This window comes from Alexandromys fortis, unplaced genomic scaffold, assembly GCF_014885135.2.
Source record: "Alexandromys fortis isolate MF-2015 unplaced genomic scaffold, M_Fortis_MF-2015_v1.1 scaffold_288, whole genome shotgun sequence".
NCBI classification, from domain to species: Eukaryota; Metazoa; Chordata; class Mammalia; order Rodentia; family Cricetidae; genus Alexandromys; species Alexandromys fortis.
In genome coordinates, this window is record NW_026068171.1 from 565085 (window position 1) to 584719 (window position 19635).

General features: G+C 40.2%; 2 protein-coding genes across 2 annotated transcripts in view; both read left to right on the forward strand.

Annotated features, from left to right (window-relative positions):
• Slc25a14 (solute carrier family 25 member 14) overlaps positions 1-19635 on the forward strand; it is a 124011-nt gene that overhangs the window by 56988 nt on the left and 47388 nt on the right. The window contains 1 exon segment of the mRNA XM_050128369.1: positions 5365-5436. The gene's annotated coding sequence lies outside the window, so the exon portion shown is untranslated.
• LOC126492185 (E3 ubiquitin-protein ligase RLIM-like) lies at positions 4234-14586 on the forward strand. The gene is given in 3 exon segments (XM_050128365.1): positions 4234-4412; positions 5365-5436; positions 10733-14586. Coding segments are annotated over 3 exon segments (1713 nt in total). The 3' UTR covers positions 12195-14586.

Below are 19635 nucleotides of genomic sequence, written 5' to 3' on the forward strand. Positions count from 1 at the left end.
AAATAAATAAATAAATAAAAATTTTTAAAAAAGGAAAAAAAATAAAAATAAAAAACCCTCTACCTGAGCTTGTTGCATGGGATCTTTCTCACACAAGCCACTTTTTCTCAGTTAGAGCACACCTGTGGGCCTTCATGCTATTTCTCCTGGCAGGATCTCTTTGGGAAAAAGAAGACACCATCTGAGGTAGCCTGCTTTCATTTACCCTGGCTACTTATGTTCCTCTAACCCCACCTTGTGTGTGTGTGTGTGTGTGTGTGTGTGTGTGTCCGTGTATGCGTGTGTGTACCTGCACATGAGCATACCTGCATTTGTGTGTTATTGGCATGAATTTGTAGTGTGTTTTTATATATGTAGATGCACATGTGAATGGGTACATGTTTGTATGTGTGTATGCACATGTAGAGACCCCATGTTGATTTTGGTTGTCATTGAAGACTCTACACATTATTTTTTTACTGAAACAAACATGATTTGGCTTGTCTAGCTAGTTAGCAGGTCCCTTGTGATTTCTGGTCTCTAAAGTACAGATGAGCAGCCACACTTACCATTTTGGGTACTGCAGATTTGAACTCTTGTTCATATGTGTGGCAAGTGCTTTATACACTGAACTATCTCTTAGCACCTATTATTTTTAATGCTATTAAAAATTGATTTTATTTCCTTTATTTCTTTCTTAGCATGTTATATGGAAAATCTTCTGATGTTTATGTTGATTTTGTATCCTGCTACTTTGCTGAAAGTGTCTGTATGTGAGTTTTCTACTGAAGACTTTAAGGGATAGATTATATTATCTAAAAATAAGGAAAATTTGGCTTCTTCCTTTCCTGTTTGTATACCCGGTGGAATGTAAACTGGTGCCAACTGTATAAATCAGCACATAGGTTTTCAAAAATAAAAAAAGAAGTATTATAAAACCTAACTAAAATACTTCTAGACGAATACTCAAAAGACCCTAAGTCTTACATCTGACATACTTGCAATTCATGTTTATTGCCATAATATTCATAAAAGTTAAATGGAACCATTCCTTTCCATTATAAGATGAATAGATAAAATAATATATATATATCCCAATGGAATTTTATTCTACTGAAAAGATTGTTGAAATCATGGCATTTGGAGGGAAACAGAATTGCAGGTTCTTATGTTAGGTGAAGAAGTACAGATTTGGAAAGAGAGAATTATCAGAGTTTTTTTTCTCATATGTGGAATTGAGACTTAATTTTTATATATTAGTATACATATGTGTGGTTATATGGTAAAGGACATAAAACTAGAAAATGAAGCATGAGAGGAGAAAAGAGATTTACAGGGGTAAAATTAAGAAGTGTAATAGAATACATAAGACATAAAGGGGTGTTTACTAGTTACTGTGTTATTACTGAGATAAAACACATTAACCAAGGCACTTGTGGAATGAAAAAGTTATTTGTCTTATGGTTCCAGAGGGAAATGAGTCCATCAAGGTGGAAAAGTATGGCAGCAATCAGCAAGCATGATACCTGGAATAGGAGCTGAGAGCTCATATCTCAAACCATAAGTAAGAGACTGAGAGAGTGAACTTGAAATGGTGTGAGTCTTTCAGCTTTCAAAACAACATACCCCTAGGGACATACTTCCTTTAGGAAGGTCATGCCTCCTAAAACACCCCCAAACAGCCAAAAACTAGGGACCAAGTATTGAAATGCCTGAGTCTGTAGGAGACATGTCACTCACTCACACCAGCACAGGATGACTATTGAGGTAAGCAATGAACCAGTAGGAGGGAGTCATGGGATCTGGGATGTCACTACAAAAGGAAGACCAACATGGAAAAGGGAAGAGTGGAGAGATGGCTTAGCAGTTAAGGGAACTGGCTGCTCTTCCAGAGGACCTGGGTTTGATTTCCAGATCCACATGTTGGCTCACAATTATCTGTAACTCCAGTCCTAATGGGATATGATACCCTCTTCTGACTTCTGCAGGCACCAGGCATGTATGTGATGCACAGACATATGTGCAGGCAAAATACCCATACACATAAAAATAAATAATAAAAGGGAGTGAATAAAAATGTCATAATGAATCTCACTTTGTATGCTAACTTTTAAGCCTCATAAAGTATGTGTATGTTCATCATCTGCATATTTGTATAGTTTCTGTGCTTTTTTGACTTCTATTTTTATTTCTTCAAACTGTATTTATTGTTTTTCATTTGTTAAGATTTAAGTTGCAGAGAAAACCAACACATGTGGTATATTTTAGAAGAGATTCCATAGGGTGCCAAGAAGAATGTGTATGCCATTCTAATTTACTAAAATATTCTCTAAGTATGAGTTAAATCTAATCTATGTATCATCTAGTCCAGATCTGACATTTCTTTGATAATTTTAATTTATATGATGTGATGTTTTATGTGGATTGCCAACAGGACCTATAATAAATAAAAGGAGCCTATGTGCATGTCTTTGAGGGATTGTCTAGCTTAAGTTATCCTGTGTGTGTGTCTGTCAGGATATATTGAGGGGTGTCTGTGTTGGGCGGTGGGCTCTGAGTTCCTAGAAATGCCAATCAGGCCAATCAGAACGAGGGTACTGCCACTTCCATATGATTCCTACAAAATTCTCTCATCCATCAAGCTGCATGTAAAGATACCGGCCACCCCACAAACATGCACCATGTACTGGGCCACTCCATGCTTATGACCACATGAGCTGGAACTGAAGGATGGAGCCTTAAAAGTCTTCACCTATGTGCCAACGTGCCATACGCCTTTAACCCTGAGCTGACCAACAGAACTGTTACATACCTCTGAGGAACTTCTTATGGTCTCTCCCAGGACTTGTCTCCAAGCCAGGGATAAAGTATAAACCAAACCAAACACACACACACACACACACACACACACACACACGAGTTTAAAGTTCAAGGAGGCTAGGTCTCACCCTCTGTTAATTTCATAGCCTTCTCTGAGTATTCTTATTGTGTGGAGCTGTGGACTGCTTCCTGCCACCTGGCTAGCTTTACTCGAAATAATTACACAGAAATTGTATTCTTTTAAATACTGCTTGGCCCATTAGTTTTAACCTCTTATTGTCTAGCTCTTACATATTGATCTAACTCATTTGTAATATTCTGTGTAGCACCACGAGCTGGCTTACCGGGAATGATCTTAACCTGCATCTGTCTTGAGTGGGAGAATCATGGCGACTGCCTGACTCGGCTTCTTTCTCCCAGCATTCTGTTCTGTCTAACTTCGCCTACCTAATTTTCTATCCTATTAGGGCCAAGGCAGTGTCTGTATTTAACCAATGAAATTAATACAAAACAGAAGACTCTCCCCCATCATATTCTTGTAGCTGAGATGATGCCTAGACAGTGCAGAGCAGGAGAAGGGGCTTTTGGATCCTTGACCCTGTGACTTCTCCCTGGGTATTATGTAGGGTAGCCTAGACAGCAGAAGGCAGGTATATGCCACCTGCATGGGTGCCCCTTATCAAAGAGAGGGGGGTTGTCTTGGAGGGCAAGGGCAGTGAAACCTGGGCTGGATGGTACCCAGAGGCCTGCCTGGTCAATTTGGGAACCCTACAATCCACATCATGATCTGGCTACTTCTATTTGGATTCGCCCTAAGCCACCACACCGCATTGAGCTTGGTGCCCACTAGGTACGCACAAGAAGGAGGTACATGATGATGTTGGTGGCAGGTGCCTTCTGTCAGACCCCTTGTAGGGTTCTGGGGATGTAGCTGTGGATCAGTGGCAGGTACAGGTCCCTGAATTGCAAGCACAGCATGGCTCAAGGAGAAAGCCATTTCTCAGAGAAAGCAAAGGAAAGAAAGGAGGGCCCTGCAGAAAGAGAGGAGAGAGGATGACAGGGAGGAAGTTATGTGGATGACAGACATTTTGCCATAATGGTTACCTGGCCCTGAGACCCTGAGCACCTGGCCAGAGATGCTGGGCACTGTGTGCGGTTTCAGGGAAGGAGTTGTGTGTTCTGCTGGGGAGACTGTGCCAAAAGCTAGAGGTTCCCTGGGAGGGCTTGTGCACATGATGTGGGCTGCCAGGCTCCACAAGGTCTCCAAAGGAACCCAGAGGCAACCCAGGATGCAGAATCCCCTGCAGGGAGGTTCTCTAACCTTGCCAGACATGGTGACTTCAGGACCTGAGAGGCTGTGCTTCCCTTGCCCAGCAAACCAAGGGCTGTGGTGGGCACGCAGTTCCCCTGGGTCCGGTTGCTCCCACACCGCTCATGGGTCACAGAGACTGCAGGAGACTGACTGAGGCACAGTGGGGGCACTATGGGAGCTACTCTTTAGCCAGCCCTCAGCCATGTCAGCAGAAGCACTGGGGAGCTGCTGGCGGGATCAGAAAAACAATTCTGCTTGATGGCAGCAGTACACCGAGAATGCCAACTGTCACAGGGCATGGGTGCACTCCCTCTGTCCTTTCTAAAACAAAAATAAAGGAAATCCAGTGCACCACACTCCAATATGGCCACCAAACAAACAACTAGGCCAGGGCTGGCCAGAGATAGGTCTCCAGGCTACAATTTTGCCTGCCCCCACTCCCTTCCAAACGCAGGAACCCAGCAGAAGCGGTAGAAGTGGAGGTGTGCAGGACAGAGTCAGCTTCACATTCATCAGTGGAGAAGAGACAAGATAGGGTACCACACTATTGTAATCTTCCATGAACCTCCCTGCTCCAGCACAGAGAGACGATGCCCTGTCTCTCTTCCCATGGACCCTGGTACTTGTTTCTGTGACTCTCATTTAATTACTGGGAATTTTGTATGTCGTTGCAATCACAAGGTTTAAGAGTTGGGACAAAAACCGGGGCACAATAGACATGCCACCCAAGGAGAAGAAGTCTACAAGCAAAACTCCAAAGTGCCCGAGGGATTCTCCCGATTCTCAATTTGATGATGACTTGAAGCCCAGTGTTCCCCAAAGGCTAGGTACAATCAGAGGGTTTTGTGAAAGGCTGCACGTACCCCAGGGGACAGTTTGACTGATCTCTTGGCAGGTGATGCATAAGGGCAGTTCAGACCCAGGATCATTGCTTCAGATTGCAGGATGTTTCCAACTCTGAAAACGGGTATTTCTATGTATCCAAAACTGGTTTGTTGACTTTAGGTTCCCCCTTGATCTTCTAACTTCAGGACTTTTAGCTTAACCCATCCTCACTTCCAGCTTGTCTCCTGGAAAGATTTGAAATTACTTTAATCCCGGAAGGCTTGTACAAACGCCTAACTAAAATATCCCCAGGTATATACCTGTTTTAATCTCACTTGTACACACATGCTGGATTTAAAAGTATGTTTCCTGTCTAGGATGCCTAGAAATTCCATAGACAACTTATTTTGTATTTTCTTTCTCTTCAGTGTAGTAGAAAACCTCGCGATTGATATCTGTGATGACAGTGCTTCATCAGAGCAAGATGAACAGCAGGCGAGGTAATAAGTGTAAACTACTGTTTGTTTGTCATTAGAAGACAGTTTCAGAAAATTCAACTCTTCTTTGTTAAACACCACATATTTATTTCCGAATAAAATGAATTTTCATATCTCATTTAAGAATTTCATACTTTTTTGTCTTTAAGGAATCTTTATTTTTAACATCAGAGAAAGCACATACACATTTTGTTCATGTCAGTAAGGGAATAAGAAAATGTCAAAAATGAATAAGTGTAAGAACAACAATAAGTTACAACAGTTAAACAAGTTGTAATACCTTCACATATAAAACATACAACCACAAAGTAAGTTGAACATGTCTATGAATATCATTATGAATAAGTCCAGAAAATCTTGCTATTTAAAGTAAATTGCCATGGATAAATGAATAAAAATGAACAAATTAAAAGACTTTAATATTTGTATATGCATGCACTAAAAGTAAAATAAAAATGATATATGTACTACTTAATTTACCACATAATTGTTTGTAACTATGAATAGCTTAGAGGTACACGATTTGGCATAGCTATATAATAAGCTTTAATTATCCTTACAGTATAATATTTATTTTTATTTTGTTTTCTGTTTATGTTTTGAAGATTAAATGTTACTGTGATTTCAGGTGAACTGTAAGTCTTGACAATTTTCCTTCCTCATCTAGCCTGTGCCATCACACAGAGTCAAAGCATTCTATTTCTTAAACTGAAAAGGCTGGACACATATTATTTTAGTACTGCACTTAAATTCTTCACATCTGCTATTTACTTACGGTTCAATTTTTGCACTTCATTGACATTAGTAGAAAGTCGACTTCTTGCTCAGAGTTAAATATAAGAAATTATGGCAATATTTGAAGATGGAAGACATAACTTGTGAGATAAGCACAATGACCATACCAAAAAAAAGTCTAAGGAAGACTATTTCTCCCACTGTCAGTATTCCTCAGTTGCTTATTTCCTGAAGTTTTTATTTGTGTAGAGATTAGGACTCATAGAGTTTCCCTGGCTATTGATTGCTTTGTTCAGCTCATCTTTAGACTATCATGTTGGTGACAACTTAGAAGTGTTTCTAATATCCCTAGAATTTTAGAATCCCCTTGACCCTTAGACTCTTACAATCTTTCTACCCCCTCTTCCCCTCTAGTTCTTGGGCCTTAGGTATCATTGTATTAGGCATATAAGTGACATTATGTGAGCATGTTCCTTTTAGAAATAATATATGTGTTTATGTCTCTCTCTATATATATATACATACATACATATATATATGAGAAAGAGAGAGTAATATATGGGAGGATTTGAAAGAGAAAAAAGGAAAGGGAATGGAATTACAATACCAAAAACATAAAAGAAGCAATTTAAACTCTTTTAATACCAAAATCTTACACATTCAGTTTTCGAACACAGAAAACTGAATTTGTCAGCATATTCATATTGCATTTTTTGAATGTAAATTGTCCTGGGGTCATTTGAGTGGCATCAGCATCATCACAGGTCCCTTTAAAACAGGGAAATTTAGGAAGACATTCGAGTCACAGGAGGACTAAACTAGGAAAAGAATTCATAAAGAAAGGTAGGTTTTTTTTTTTCCCTGAACATTCAAAAGGTGAAAGGAACCATCATAGGAATGCAGGCAACCCCAAGACACCAGAAAAGGCAAAATCTGAATGAATTTAACATGATGCTGACAACAATTGTAGCATATCCCAGGTAAAGAACATAACAGAATTATAAGATGTATCTAAATGTGACAAACGTTTTATTAAAATCTAAGTGAAATTTACTTATGAAATCACAGAACAAATTTATATAAAATTTCTATTATGGAAATTTTAAAAATTTAAAATTTTACAAATTTGTGTAAAATTTGTATTAATTTTGAATTTCTTAATATGCTAACATTTTATTAGATGCATCTAGGAATAGAATTACATATATGCCTGTATTACAGTTTTACTAAACAACTTACATTTGATGTTTAAATTTTTGCAAGAATGTCTGTTGAAAATCCTTTAAATGTCATCCTGAAACATTTTTATTGATACTAAAGAATTATTCTTCTAACTCAAACTATTATTATGAAAAGAGAAGAAACAATTGTAGAACAGAATCAGCCAAGACAACTTAGTAATGTCCTAGTCACAGTAAATACTAGTCTACTCATTTACTCTTAAATTTTATATGACTATACTGCTATGGAAATTAACCTGGTAGTAAAAAAAGAATTTGCTTCTTGATTTTACCTGACTCCATCACTTTGCTCTATATAAAAGTTAACATCCACTGAAATCAGTGATAATATGAAAACAAGAATGAGTCAAAGAAAACACAAGAAATAGAATGGGGATGAGAGAAAAAAAGGGAATGGGAGAGAAGAAAGAGGTGAATCTGTTTCTTGTGTTGTGGAGCAGATAACTCCAGAGCCTTGTACAGTGCATGCTTTATTATTAAGCTATACACCCAGCACTTAGCTATATTTATCATCTTTGGGTAACCCCATCTTTACATAACCCCATGTCAAAATTACTGTACAAACTTTAACTATGTGCAATTTACTGGATGACAACTGTAGCTTAATAAAGCTGTTAAAATGACCTAGCCCCCCTCCAAAAAAAAGAGGTGAATCTGGACTTCCTAGTTAGTTAAAGCTGAGCAGGGTTAAAGAGAGATGTTGCATCTGGAACTCATTTACATGTTGTATTTATTTGTTAACGTTTATAAAAAATCAAATCAAGCAAGGATAAATATGATTTAAAAATGCTATGAAAGCATAATCTTCCTTAGAGGGAAGCAACTAACAGTCCAACACAGTTATGACACCTATAAACTTGAAAGACCAGTTCGGTAACACAATGGGTTCAGTGGTAATTCTCATATCCTGGATGAAAGAAGTAGCTCTTAACTGCTTTTCAATTTTGTTTTTATTTTCAAGTAATTTATTCTAATAAAAATGCTGCCCACCTGAATAATCATGATCCTTTGCCCCTAATGTTCTCAAGATTTTTTTTTGTTAAAAATTTCCACATCCTCCCCCTCCTCCCATTTCCCTCCCCCTTCCTCACCCCTCCCCCTCTCTCTCCAGTCCTAACATCAGTCAGGATTCCCTGTCCTGTGGGAAGTTCAAGGACCTCCCCCCTCTATCCAGGTCTATCTAGGAAGGGGAGCATCCAAACAGACTAGTCTCCCACAAAGCCAGACCATGCAGTAGAATCAAAACTCAGTGCCACTGTCCTTGGCTTCTCAGTCATCCCTCATTGTCAGCCACATTTAGAGTCCAGTTTGATCACATGCTCCATCAGTCCCAGTCCAGCTGGCCTTGGTGCGTTCCCATTAGATCAGTCCCACTGTCTCTGTGGGTGGATGCACCCCTCGCAGTCCTGATTTCCTAGTTCATGTTCTCCCTCCTTCGGCTCTTCACCTGGGCCTTGGGAGCTCAGTCCAGTGCTCCAATGTGAGTCTCTGTCTCTATCTCCATTCATCACCAGATGAAGGTTCTATGGTGATATGCAAGATATTCATCAGTGTAGCTATGGGAGAAGGCCAATATAGGAACCCTTTCCTCTGTTACCCAAGGACCTAGCTGGGGACATCCCCGTGGACACATGGAATCCCCTCTAGAGCCAAGTTTCTTTCCAACCCTAAAATGGTTCCCTTAGTTAAGATACCTTGTTCCTTGTTCCTATATGCACCATTCATCCATCTCAACCATCCCATCCCCCCAAGCTCCCCTCAATCCTCCGATTCTCCCTTCTCTCTCCCTATCCCCACTTCCCCACAACCCACCCCCACCCTCGGGCTCCGAACTTTTGCCCAGTGATCTTCTCTACTTTCAGTATCCAGGAGGATAAACATATGTTTTTTCTTGGGGTTCACCTTCTTATTTAACTTCTCTAGGATCATGAATTATAGGCTCAATGTCCTTTGTTTATGGCTAGAATTTACTTATGAGTGAAAACATACCATATTCATCTTTTTGGTTCTGGATTATATCACTCAGTAAAGTGTTTTCTATTTCCATCCATTTGCATGCAAAATTCAAGATGTCATTGATTTTACTGCTGAGTAGAACTCTAAAGTGTATATTGCCACACCTTCTTTATCCATTCTTCTATTGAGGGGCACCTAGGCTGTTTCCAGGTTCTGGCTATTACAAATAGAGATGCTATGAATATAGATAAAAAAATGCTGTTGTAGTACGATTGGGCATCTCTTGGGTATATTCCCAAGAGTGGAATTTTTGGATCCTGAGGTAGGTTGACTCCCAGTTTCCTGAGAAACTGCCACACGGATTTCTAAAGTGATTGCACAAGTTTGCATTCCCACCAACAATAGATGAGTGTTCCCATTATTCCACAACCTCTCCAGCATAGGCTATCATTGGTGTTTTTGATTGTAGCTATTCTGATGGGTATAAGATGGTATCTCAAAGTTGTTTGGATTTGCATTTCCCTGATCGCTAAGAAGGTTGAGCATGACCTTAAGTGTCTTTTGGGCGTTTGAACTTCTTGTGTTGAGAATTCTCTCTTCAGTTCAGTACTACAGTTTTTAAGTTAATTGGAGTTTTTATGTGTAGTTTCTTGAGTTCATTTTAGACTTTGGAGATCAGACCTTTGTCTGATGTGGAGTTGGTGAAGATCTTCTCCCATTCAGTAGGCTGCCTTTTTGTCTTAATGACAGTTTCCTTTACATTACAGAAGCTTCTCAGTTTCAGGAGGTCCCATTTATTCATTGTTGCTCTTATTGTCTGTGCTACTGGGGTTCTGCGTAGGAAATGGTCTCCTGTGCCCATATGTTGCAGACTACTTCTCACTTTCTCTTCTATCAGGTTCAGTGTGGTCAGATTAATATTGAGGTCTTTACACAATTAGGACTTGAGTTTTGTGCATGGTGATAGATATGGATCTATTTTCATTCTTCTATAGGTTGACATCCAGTTATGTCAGCACCATTTGTTAAAGATGCTTTCTTTCTTCCATTGTATAATTTTTGCTCCTTTGTCGAAAATCAGGTGTTCATAGGTTTGTGGATTAATATCTGGGTCTTCAATTCCATTGGTCAATATCTCTGTTTTTATGCCAATACCAAGCTGTTTTCATTACTCTAGGTCTGTAATAGAGTTAGGAGTCAGGGATGGTAATGTGTCCGGATGTTCCTTTATTGTATAGGATTGTTTTGGCTATCCTGGGTATTTTGTTTTTCCATATAAAGTTGATTATTGTTCTCTCAAGTTCTGTGAAGAATTTAGTTGGGATTTTGATGGGGATTGCATTGAATCTATAGACTGCTTTTGGTAGAATTGCCATATTTACTATACAAATTTTACAGCAAATTAAAGCGGGGAAGCCGCCACAGCAGAGCTCAGAAGAAAATAGACGCTGAGACTCTTCAGATGACGTGTCCAATGGTGACTCCATAATAGATTGGCCTAACTCTGGCAGACAGACTGCCAATACAACAAGAAATGGTCAGAGAGGAAATCAGTCCTTTGGGGCAGTGAGCCAAACTAATCCAAACAGTGGTGAATTCAGATTCAGTTTAGAGACAAATGTTAACCATCATAATGTAAGCCAAAGCCCAGAGAATGAAAATGAACCATCTGCTACATGTCTTAGTGTAGAAAACATGGACAGCAGCAGCCAAAGGCAAATGGAAAGTTCAGCCCCTGAGACATCATCTGCCAGACCACCTCGGTCAGAACGCAGTTCTGCTGCAGCATTAACAGAAGTGCCATCCACCAGAGGTCGGAGGAGGGCAAGAAGCCCGAAACCAGAACACCAGGGAAGAACCAGAGTCAGAGATGAAAGAAGTAGGTCTCTGTACCCAGGAAATGAAATTCCACGAAGATCTCATCATAGCATCTCACCTCAGACTTTTGAGCACCCTTTGGTAAACGAGATCGAGGGAAGTTCTAGAGCCCCTCGCCATGGGACTTTGAGACAGCAGATAACTGGACCTGAGTTGCTAGGTAGAGGTCTTTTTGCGGCTTCTGGGTCACGAAATTCTGCCACTCAGGGGACAAGTTCTTCAGACACGGGTACCATTGGTGAAGCAGCAGGATCTGGTCAAAGACCTCCAATCATAGACCTTCAAGTCAGAACAAGAGTTCTGCTGGGAGAATACCAGCAGAGAGATAGCATTGCTAGCAGAACTCGGTCAAGGTCTCAGACCCCAAACAACCCGGTCACTTATGAAAGTGAACGTGGAGGTTTTATACGCACCTTTACACTTTCTGAACATGCAGGTGGGAGAACCTATGTGAGTACTGACGGGTTTTCCACTCTTACAATCTTCAATCCTGGATCAAGGGAAACTACATCTGCTCCAATTCAAACCACGTTAAGGCAGAGAACAATACGTTTTGGTGAGCTTCCATTGAGGGGAAGAGGGAGCTCTGGTGGGAACAGCTCTGCTTCTGGCTCCAGCTCCAATGGTGAAAGTGCAGAAAGTAGATCAAACATGTTTGAAGGAGGTAATGAAGGAGCCCGACTTGACCCCTATAACGACAACCACCAACCTAGAGGACTCACCAAAAAACAGATTAATAACTTGGCAATGAGAAGTTTTGGTGAAAATGATGCATTGAAGACATGTAGTATTTGCATTACTGAATATACGGAAGGTGACAAACTTCATAAGCTACCTTGCTCCCATGAGTACCACGTCCACTGCATCGACCGCTGGTTATCAGAGAATAACACCTGTCCCATTTGTCGCAGGGCTGTCTTATCTTCCAGGAACAGAGAAAGGGTGGTGTAATGAGAACAGAACTCTCTCAAAGCTATGCAGCTGGAATAGTGACGGGCAAACAGAAATCGCTTGCTTTATCTCCATGTTTTTGAGCAGTGCTTAAATATAAAGTCACAACCTGAATCGAGTCATTGCTTTCCTAGGGAATCGTGCCTTTTCTCTAGTTTCTCTTTGAGGATAGAAAGAATATTTCAGAAGCAAAGTTTTAGGACTTCAGTGTTTAATTTCAATACCAGATAATTGCTAACCTGTTACCAATAATTTACCCATGTACACTTGTCATTTTCCCTTTGTTACCATAAGATCTGCCTTAGCAGGGGCTCCTTTACCACGCTGAGCTCTTTTTAGGTTTTTCAAGCCATAAGAGGGACGTGAAGAAAATTCCCACTCAAGACTAAGTTTCATTATGTGTTTAGTAAGTGATTAATTAAAACTATACCATTCCCAGTTATTAACGCAAATTCAGTCACATTCTGAGTATTGTTTGTTCACCTTCCAGATTAGAGGATGATGGACATACCAGTGTAAATAACACTAAACAGTTAAGATCTCTTAAGTGTATTAACAGTCCTAAGCCCATCACTGTGGCACACAATAGAGTGAAAATAGAGTTTCACTGAGATATTTATCTTGTGGAAATATTAAAAAGCCTATGCTTGTGTAAGTAAAAATTCGCATTTGTTCTTTTCAAAACATAAAGCTATTTTGTAGAGGCTCAGTACTTTTCCAATGCACTGTTGGATTAATGCACTCAAAATTATAAAGTATTGTGCTTAGAAATGAGAACTGCTTTTGTGAGCTGTGATAGTAAAACAAAGACATCAAACAAAGTGTGAAGCTGCTTTTGTAAGTGTGTGGGTGATGAGAGCAGAACATATGTATATTTAATGTATTTGAGAACAGCTACTGTGACATGGAAAGGAAAGGACCATATAGAATGAAACTGTCCTAAAACCCAATGGAAACCATGAATTTTAACTTGGATTTAGGCAGGAAGTGATAGAAGGTAAGAGCACTGCTCTGGAGAATGGACCATTTTCATGATGACAGTGATATAGGCTTGAACTGGTTTCCTACAATGACAGCACAGCAGCTGGACCCAGTATTCAACTCGAATAGATGAAGCTGAAGATCCACAAATTTGGCAGAGCAGTCTTTCGTTTAAAAAAAAAAAAAAAACACTTAGCACAAGTTAAATGGATGTTTTTACAATCTGCTCCTCAAAAACAGAAGGTGGAGGAAAGAGACTTCTAAACCAATTTTAAAGTAGGGATTTCAGTTGGTACAGATGGGTGTGCTTTTGGAAAAATCTCGGATTTGCTTGTTTTCGAGATTTATCATCTATGGTAATAGTGCACACTTGTCAATATTTCATTGCTGTACCTAGAAGATCCAACATGCCACATTTAAAAGATGTATTCATGCACTAAGATATTATCTTTTATTGACAGTGAGGCATGTTGGGTTATTTGAAATTCAAATTCTAGTTGTGTTGCCCACATGTGAAGATGAGATGGCCGGCTCACATCTATGGACACACACATTATTGTTCTTTTTTAGTGGTAAGACTAGAATGTGATAACCCCAGGACTCTTGCCTGATTTTTCTTTTAAGACTGATTGGGGTTAAGATTAGCCTTGTTGGTTCCCCAGAGAAAGCTGCTAGGCCAAAAGAGAAGCTGGATTGAGCAGGCACATCCCTGGTGTTTCACCAAATGAGCTAACTACCCAGACTAGTCTGGGATTCTAGAAACTGCTTTACCCAAATCTGCTTAACCTCACTGATACCACCTTAGCAGTACAAATTATTTCAAAGTTCATTCTTACATGTTTTCTTCTCGCTATCATTTCTACCTAAGTGTCAAGGGAATGAAATTGTAAATTAGGTAGTTGTTTACAAAGAATATGTACTGCTCTTGCAAGGAAATAATGTCCAGACAAAGCTTCGCCTATTTTTTAATATAAACAGATTTCACTATTTATGGCTCTTATGTAATACATTTTTTATCTTTTTAAAAGAATTATCCAGGTAAAAGTCAGTATTCCTTTATATTTGTGAGTCTCCATGTCAGCTTTCTATGGTTTTCAGATCTACAGGATAGTCCTGATTAACTAAAAACAAATCCATTTTCCTCTTGGTAAAAATGTTGCAATTTAGGAGTGTTTATTTTCTATAGCTAAAAAACAGCTGACACATATTCTAAACATGAAGTTTGTAGGAGAAGCCCAGCCAATCACCTTGCTTGAAGGGCGGGATCCCCTGAAGTTGTTATATACTTATAAAGATTGCAGATGTGCTCCCGCTGCAACTTCTGTTTTCCTGCTATCTGCTGGAACCTCAGTTATGTAAGTCCTCCACTTATTAAAGCTGAATATTTTATAATAAATTCTGTCTGCCGTTCATTTACGCCATAATATGGCGCCCAAACGTATGACCTTTTTTTTTTGGATATCCGCCCCCGCCTCTGAGAGTGGCCATGGCGCTGGGGTCTCCCTAACTGCCCGAGCCTCAGCTGCGGCTCGAGGCTCACGCACACAGTACCCTTTCAACTGCACCATGCTTTCGCCGGACGATCACCTGGCCCAATTGCCAGGCATAAAGCTACCTTCTCTGCTGGTCTGCTCACCAGCTCTGACTTCCCAGACACTCAGGTGCACCCCATTACCTACTGGCAGGCAATGGTCATTACAGGTAAAAAAAAATTATCACAAAATAAATAAGAAAAATGTCTGAAAACGTCACCGTTCAAGGTTTCCACTGCTTTTTGGACTACACTATGTGGGAGATTTTACAAGAGGTAGGTGTCTGACACCCCACATCTATGGTTAATTCTGGGGTTGGTCATGTTTCTTGGTACTATATGGTTTGGTAATAGAAAAATGATAAAGTTCTTACAAGATGAGTCCAGGATTCTTAGGGCAGAGGTTGAATGATTAAAAATCATTCAGACTGACAACAACCTCCTCAAGAAAGAGGTTGAAAAAAAAAAAAAGAAAGAGGTTGATGTTCTCAAGGAAGAGAATAGACCTTTGTCTAACATGACTGTCAACTGAGCAAAATTTAGAAAAGGTACAGTCTGATATTAAGGAAAGATTCACTACTATGGAGGAGGGAACAGCTGATCTGGACCGTAAACTTCAGTCCCTATCTGTAGGATCTGAAATATTAATTGAGAGAATTAAAACTGCTGAATGTGACAATCAGATTTTGTCTAAAGGATATGACAGATTGGCTGACAGATTATCAATACAAGAAGGCACAATTCATGCCATGAAAATTTTATCCAAAGATGAGATATTATCTCTAATGGACAAACTTCATACCTTAGAATCTTCAATGAAGGCTTTGGAGCATAATTCTGGACAGGAGATTCAGGCCTTGCAGAAGGCAATGGTAAACAGATTTGAAAAGATTGAGGAAATTCTAAATTCTGATGAACAGGAGCAAACAGTGGAAAGGCAAATTTTAACTCCATCAGTGAGTAAAACTCTCTGGGATAATTCCCACAAAGCTCTACCTAAAGCTCTACCTGCCTTTCCAGTAATAACAACAGAGAAGGTGATTGGTTCCAGAAACCCTAGGGTCGTCAAGGAACATACAGGGGAACCCGTCCGTATGAATGATCTGAAAGAAATTAAAAAGGCTGTTATGAGTTTTGGGCTACACTCCTTCATTAAAGAGATGCTAAATACATGGTCTTGAAGCAACAAGGTCACTCCACACGATTGGGTTCAATTGGTTTCAGCCATCCTAGAGAGCGGACTGCAATTGAATTGGAAATGCTTATTCAGGCAAGAGGCTAGACTTTTCATATTTATTTATTTATTTATTATGTATACAATATTCTGTCTGTGTGTATGTCTGCAGGCCAGAAGAGGGGAGAGGCTAGACTTTTAGAACAGCAGGAATGAGCCAAGGGAATTGAGATTTCCCTAGATCAAATTCTAGATGAAGGGCTCTTTTCTGACCCTCTGGAACAAGCCAATTATGATGAACACACCCTATCCATATGTACTACAGCAGCCTTAAAGACTTGGGACAGGGTTCAAGACCCAGGACAGAGAATGGAATCAAGTATCAGACTTAATCAGGGCCAGAGAGCACCCGTTAGTGACTTTTTACAAAGACTAACTAAAGCTGTACAAATAGGGATATCTGACCCAGAAGCAAGGCATATAATAATTGAGTCTTTGGCTTATGAAAATGCAAATGTGGAGTGCAAAAGTATCTTGGGGCCTTTAAAGATCAGATCAGTGCCCTTGGATGAATGGATCTTGCATACACTGAATGTTGATACATTTGACTATGGCACTGAAATATGGGTAGAAGAAGCAATTTCCAATGGTAAAAGGAGACACCAGAATACCAAATGTTTTAATTGTGGCAAAATGGATCATATGAAAATGAATTGTAGACAACAGATTTCCAGAAATACTGATAATGCATCTTCTAGAAATAACAGAAACAGAAGGACTCAGCCTTCAGGTTTATGTAGGAGATGTGGGAAAGGTAGGCATTGTACGAATGAGTGCAGGTCAACAAGAGATAGACAAGGCAACCTGTTACACACAGGAAACCTGAGAGGGGTGCCTTGCAGGCCCCCATGGCAAATGTGATTCAGACATTTCTGGTTACTGCAGAGAACGTGTCTCGCCAGGACAATTAAGAAGCCCCATGCCTACAGTTACAAGCAATAATGGCCTGAAGGATGAGTTGCATGTATTTTGGCAAACTTCTATAAGTGATCAAAGACCAAAACTAAGAGTGTGTGTAAATGGCATTTTTATTACTGGCCTGTTGGACACAGGTGTGGATGTAAGTATCATTACTCAAGAATCTTGGCATCCGTATTGGCCTCTTCAGGATGTAAATGTTCAGTTCCTGGGAATTGGAACCCTTTCTTGAGTAAGGCAAAACGAGATGGGTTGAATGCATAGGGCTAGAAGGACAAATAAGGAAAACTAAGGCCATATGTAGCCAATATTGCAGTGAATTTATGGGGCCGTGACCTATTACAGCAATGGAATACCCAAATTAACATGCTTCTAGAGCCTATATTTCTGAGAACAATATTAAAAGATATTACAGATGGTGGAAACCGGCCATTCGGGCTGTACAAGAACCCAAAGCAATTGATGTCCCTTCAGAGATACCAACAGCCTTGCCTCTAAAATGGTTGACTGAGAAACCAATATGGGCAAAGCAATGGCCTTTAGCTGAGGAAAAGTTACAGGCTTTAGAACAGCTGGTACAAGAGCAATTAGATGCTTGACATATAGAAGAATCTACCAGCCCTTGGAATTCACCTGTATTTGTGGTTAAGAAAAAATCAGGTAAATGGAGAATGGTGACAGATCTCAGGGCCATCAACAAGGTTATTCCACCTATGGGCACTCTGTAATCTGGAATTCCTTTGCTCTCTTTATTACCAACAGGATGGCCTCTCATAGCTATTGATTTAAAGGATTGTTTTTTCACTATACCTTTACAAGAGAAAGATAGAGAAAAGATTGCCTTCACAGTACCTACTTATCATATTTCTCAACCTTCAAGGAGATACCAGTGGGCCGTTCTCCCACAGGGCATGTTAAACAGTCCATCCCTGTGCCAATATTTTGTAAATCAACCATTGCAAATAATATGCAAGACATTTCCCAAGTCTATAATCTATCACTATGTCGATGATATTTTGTTATCTGATTCAAACATGGATACATTGGAAAGACTGTTTGAATAAATAGAGATAGTTTTACCTAAATGGGGATTGCAGATTGCTCCTGAAAAGATTCAGAGAGGAGGTTCTGTTGATTATTTAGATTATAAAATAGGATTGCAAAAAATTAAGACATAAAAGGCACAAATTAGGAGAGATTGGCTACAGACTCCTAATGACTTTCAAAGACTGTTAGGAGACATTTCCATCCTATGACCAGCTGTTAGGATAACACCTTCTCCTCTTCTACCTCTATTCTTCTTAGGTTTGGTCTTTTCACGGTGTTCCAGATTTCCTGGATGTTTTGTGTTAAGAATTTGTTGGATTTGTTATTTTCTTTAATCAATGAGTTTATTTCCTCTATAGTATCTTATGTGTCTATGATTCTTTCTTCTTTCTCTTGTATTCTGTTGGTTATGCTTGTCTCTGTAGTTCCTGTTCATTTACCCCGATTCCATATCTAGCCTTCTCTTGGTTTGTGATTTTTCATTGCCTTCATTTGATTTTTCAAGTCTTGAACTGTTTGATTACTTTATCTTAGTTTTCTTGGGTATCTTTGAGAGATTTTCATTTCTTCTACCTTTTTGTTTATCTTCTCCATTTCTTTACAGCAGTTTTCATATGCTGTTTAAGATTTTCTATTATTTTTATAATGTCATGTTTAAAGTGAATTTCTTCTACTTCTTCTAGAATAGGGTGTTCAAGTCTTCTTGTTGTGTGATCCCCGGAATCTGGTGTTGGCATGTTGCCTTTTCTGTTGTTGGAAGAATTCTTGCATTGATGCCTGACTATCTCTTCCTTCAAATATAGCCTGGAGAGTCTTGGCGTCTTGGTCTAATCTATGCTGTGACTGACTCTGAGTTGATCTCCTCAGTGCAGGAGCAAGAACTGTTCCTGGGCCAAGGACAGGTCTGGGTAGTTGTCCTCAGCACAGGGACAGGACTCCCTCTGGTTGGATAGCCTCAGTGCAAAAGTAGGCACTGTTCCTGGGCCAAGAACCTCACAGACAATAAGGCAGGCTTGGGGGAGGCAGGGTCATGTGGAAGGAAGAAGTCCCTGCAGCAAGAGCTGAAGGGGTCCAGTACTCCTTTCCTGGACATTCCGTCCCACCCTGAAATGGCACCAACTATAATTCGTGATCCTAGAGAAGCTAAATAAGAAGGTGAACCCCCTCCCCCAAAAAAAGAAAAACATATAGGCATCCTCCTGAATATTAACATTCATCAGGCGATGAAAGGAGACAGAGACAGAGACCCACATTGGAGCACCAGACTGAAACCCCAAGGTCCAAATCAGGAGCAGAAGGAGAGAGAGCACGAGCAAGGAACTCAGGACCGCGAGGGGTGCACCCACACACTGAGACAATGGGGATGTTCTATTGGGAACTCACCAAGACCAGCTGGCCTGAGTCTGAAAAAAGCCCGGGATAAAACTGGTCTCGCTGAACATAACGGACAAGGAGGACTGTTTGGATGCTCACCTTACTAAACCTGGATGGAGGAGGGTGGCCCTTGGACTTCCCACAGGGCAGGGAACCCTGATTGCTCTTTGGCCTGACGAGGGAGGGGGACTTGATTGGGGGAGGAGGAGGGAAATGGGAGGCGGTGGGGGGGAGAGAGACAGAAATCTTTAATAAATAAAAAGAAAAAAAGAAAACTGAGGTGGGCTAGCGGCCCGGGCGGGTTAGGGGCGGGGGCGGGGGCAGGGCAGAGTAGTATGGCGGGCAGGGCCAAGTTG